Source organism: Charadrius vociferus, unplaced genomic scaffold, assembly GCF_000708025.1.
Source record: "Charadrius vociferus isolate BGI_N301 unplaced genomic scaffold, ASM70802v2 scaffold743, whole genome shotgun sequence".
Classification (NCBI taxonomy): Eukaryota; Metazoa; Chordata; class Aves; order Charadriiformes; family Charadriidae; genus Charadrius; species Charadrius vociferus.
This window is the reverse complement of record NW_009647747.1, coordinates 1424304-1427858: the sequence shown is the minus strand read 5'-3', so window position 1 is coordinate 1427858 and position 3555 is coordinate 1424304. Positions and strand designations below refer to the sequence as shown.

General features: G+C 46.1%; 1 protein-coding gene across 1 annotated transcript in view; it reads right to left on the bottom strand.

The window, feature by feature from the left end:
* Positions 1-3555, bottom strand: part of GRP (gastrin-releasing peptide) — a 10524-nt gene that overhangs the window by 912 nt on the left and 6057 nt on the right. The window contains exon 4 of the mRNA XM_009882052.1: positions 2780-3030. Within this exon, the coding sequence (XP_009880354.1) occupies positions 2780-3030 (251 nt within the window). The remainder of the gene's footprint in view (positions 1-2779; positions 3031-3555) is intronic.

Below are 3555 nucleotides of genomic sequence, written 5' to 3'. Positions count from 1 at the left end.
ACTCTGGGTGCTGCTTTTAGAAAGAATTTTTCTGTTCTTGAGGAAAGCACAGCACAGTGTGAGCGTTAGTGGTGAATAATGCACCAAATGAATTTGAGCTACTAAGCGAGACCCTGAACTGAGTTACCTGAAGCACTTATCTGTATTTACTTCCGCAGCCTTTAGCTTCGGGGATTTCCGATCTTAAATTGAAAATTCAAATTTTAAATTAAATCAGCTGAATTTGAAAGAGTCCACGAAACAACCTCCTCATAGCACATTTCTTGCCAGCACGGCCTGTCGTCGCCCGTGTTGGGCAGAGGGGCGCGCGGGGCTGCACGCGCACAGACAGGCTCCCCGTGCCGGCACCTCCGCAAGCGCATATTCCACCCACGGGAGTTCCAGTCCCCTCCTGGCGACGTGGTCTTGGGACAGCTATTCCAGCAGCCGACAGTAGGGTTCACGATTTACCTTTTTTTGGTCACATTTCAATGCCTCAGTCCCATGGGCCATTTCGCAGTGGACAGTGACCCGCTGTAAATATGGTGACTGGTTCCTCCTAGAATTAGTTTCTATTGCAAACTCAAACACCACATGGCTGGAGAAGTATTTAATGCCGCGTACAAACACCTCGTATGCAGTGCCCCCCCTCCTCAGTTTGCTCGGCCTGGCTGTCTTCCGCCAAGGCAGGTAGCTACAGGCATCGGTCCTGTACCTTCGTTAGAGGTGGCGCAGCAGCACCTTAACCGAAGGTGTTGTCTAACCAAAGTTTGTGCAACATGGAACGCCTCACATCCAGAAAAGTCTACAGAATCAGAATCCAAAGGTCATTTATGCTCTTGTATCACTGTGTACATCTATGACTGAATTTCATATGTATAACAGAATTCCACCTTTCTAAATAAAGAAGGCGTCCTTTATTAAAAATAACGATTATCATCATTGAACTGTTTAGGAAACGGTCACAACCCTCAAAAAAGTAAAGCACATTCCTTTCGATCTTCAGGTCACACAGATCTCAAAAAGGTACAGAGCTTAACTTTCAGCTGCCGGCTTTGTACTCGCTGAAGCCAAAGGGAAAGCAGCCCCCGAATCTCGCCTAGGCTGCGCAGAACGGGGGCTTGCGCCCAGCAGCCGGAAAGCACAGCTTATGTATTACTTTCACAAGTATGTTTTACTTCAAGCTGGAGACAAAATAACTGTCGAATGCCGGAAATCAAAGGTTCTATGGCAAAATGAGGTTCTGCTAGTTGTCATATATCTCAGTCACATTAAAGACGTGACCTTTTTTACTAATCATTGGAGAAATCTGGACATTCAAGGCAATAATCTCATTATTTCATGTCCGTGTTCAATATCTGACCACAAAAGTGTGGATACGAATTCAGGGTAAAAGCACACAGATACGGATAGGAGCCAACTTAGTGGAGGCAACTTTCAGCCTTCGTAAGTACAATTTATTACCAGATACTTTTAGGAGTCAAAATATTTCCTTCTTTACACGGCATAATGGAATTTGTTCATCTAATTTGATTATAAAGCTGCACACTGCAGAGCTGAAGATGAGATAAATAGCTTTCTTTTTGGATAGTATTAAACACAGTTATTGTACGCAACACTCTCAGAAAGCCATAGTCAGGAAGAAACCCACGGACAGCGTTCGTATCAGTGGTGTGAGAGACTAAAGCCATGCCTGAATTTAATGGGTAATTTTTTACCCATATTCAAGTCAAAACCAAAGTATTCACTGACTTCCCTGCACCAGGATTTCAGGAGGAATAGGGGGCTGAAGTCAGCCCAGGAATATTAATTACACCATATTACAGTACAAGATGGGAAGAAAAAAGATAATTTTCCCCTCAATGTTTTCAAAGGGGTGTATTAATCTTTTTATTCTATTTCAGTGTCACCCAAAAGAATTCGGCAGTAATATCAACAATACTGTACCTGACGCGTTATAAAGGAAGTTTTCTAGTAAATTTTACAATTTACATTATGTCATTTAGACCTTAATTACTCTCTGTAAAACCTCACTGATATCTTTTCAAGTGTATCTCATAGGATTTTCCAAAAGCATAGGGGCGAGTCAGTTGCTGTCTCGTGAAACAGTGCTAATAAGTACATTAACCTAAGGAAACAGAGGTGGGTCCTAGGCACACGTTAGAGCCTATCAGTAGCCACAGACTCATTGTCCAAGACCACAAATGACCACGGTGGTGGCCAGCACCATCAGCCGGGGGCAAAGACTCGTATGAGGCAAAGACAGAGGTGGGAAGAGAAGAAACTCTGCCACCCCGCTGCTCTGTCCGCTGATGGGCAGCACCTCACAAGCCAGACAGGACAATGAGAGCCAGAAGGGGACCAGGGGAGGGGGTCAGCATGATGCGGCTTCAGGCACAACGCGCGGTGCCTTCTCCCTGCCCTCTGTGGCCACAGTTGGTTTCCACACTGGCGTGGTTTTGCTGCGTTAATGCAGAACTCGGTGCTGATGTGGTCACCTGAGCATGAAGTGCTGGAAAAGAAAAGAATGGAACGGCCAAGCAATGTGAAGGGAATCAGACACCAAAATCCGCTTTGTGCTCGCTGAGTTTATGCCCAGTAGCAAATTAATTCATAAAAACCACTGCCTGTGAGTGACAACCTGTAATCAAGGGTAGAGTCTTACTTTACTGACTGACTAGCGTGCAAGGCTCATTTCTGCTACTTTTCTGGATGATCCACAAACTAGAGGAAGCTGATGTGTTACTGTAAAGTGAAATTTGAATATACAAAGTGTTTTTACAGGTTTCATCTTACTTACATCTTTCCAGCTGCTGTTGTCATCTGTCTCCCATGTGTTCCTGGTAGACCAGGGAAGCCCTCCTTTTAAAAAGTGAGCGCTTTTATTTTCATTCCCTTCCAGCAGCCGTAGCAAGTATTTTGAGATTTCTTCCCACTGCAGATAGTCTTCCAGCTGCTTGATATTTTCAGGTAATGCTGAAAACGGTGTCTTGTTTCCTTCTTCATAAGCATAAGGAAAATCTCCAGTGCTCTTTTTCCCCATTAAGTGTCCTGTAAGAACAATGACGGTAGCATGAAATGAACCAAAACGGGTATAGATTTGGTTGTTCAGACATCAGCTGGAAGTTGTTACTGACCGATAGTATGGAGGGAAGGGAAGGGGTTAGATGGTGTCAAAGCTGATACGCAACTGGGACCAGAGGTTTAGTCACAGCGTCACACGCAATTAATTTCTCTTACACCGCATTGTCAGAGAAAATGTCACTGAGAACAGGACAGAGGTGACCAAGCGTTTTGCCAGGAGAGGCACCCGTTAAGATTTGCTGGAAGAAGAAGCGGATGGAGGAGCTGTAGGTTTTAGCCTCTCCCTGCCTCGACATGCGATGTGGGACCTGTCGCGTAAGCCCTTGTTCCGGCGCCTGCCTAGGAGCGAAACTGGATGCGCGTTTGGTACTCCGCGCTTCCCGGTCACCCAAACGCAAGGAGAGCGGGCTGTAGGCTGCCAAGGGGGCTCCCGGGGAGCGGACGGGGAGAGGCGGCGGCGAAGGAGCCTCCTCCGTCCCGGCGAGGGCCCGA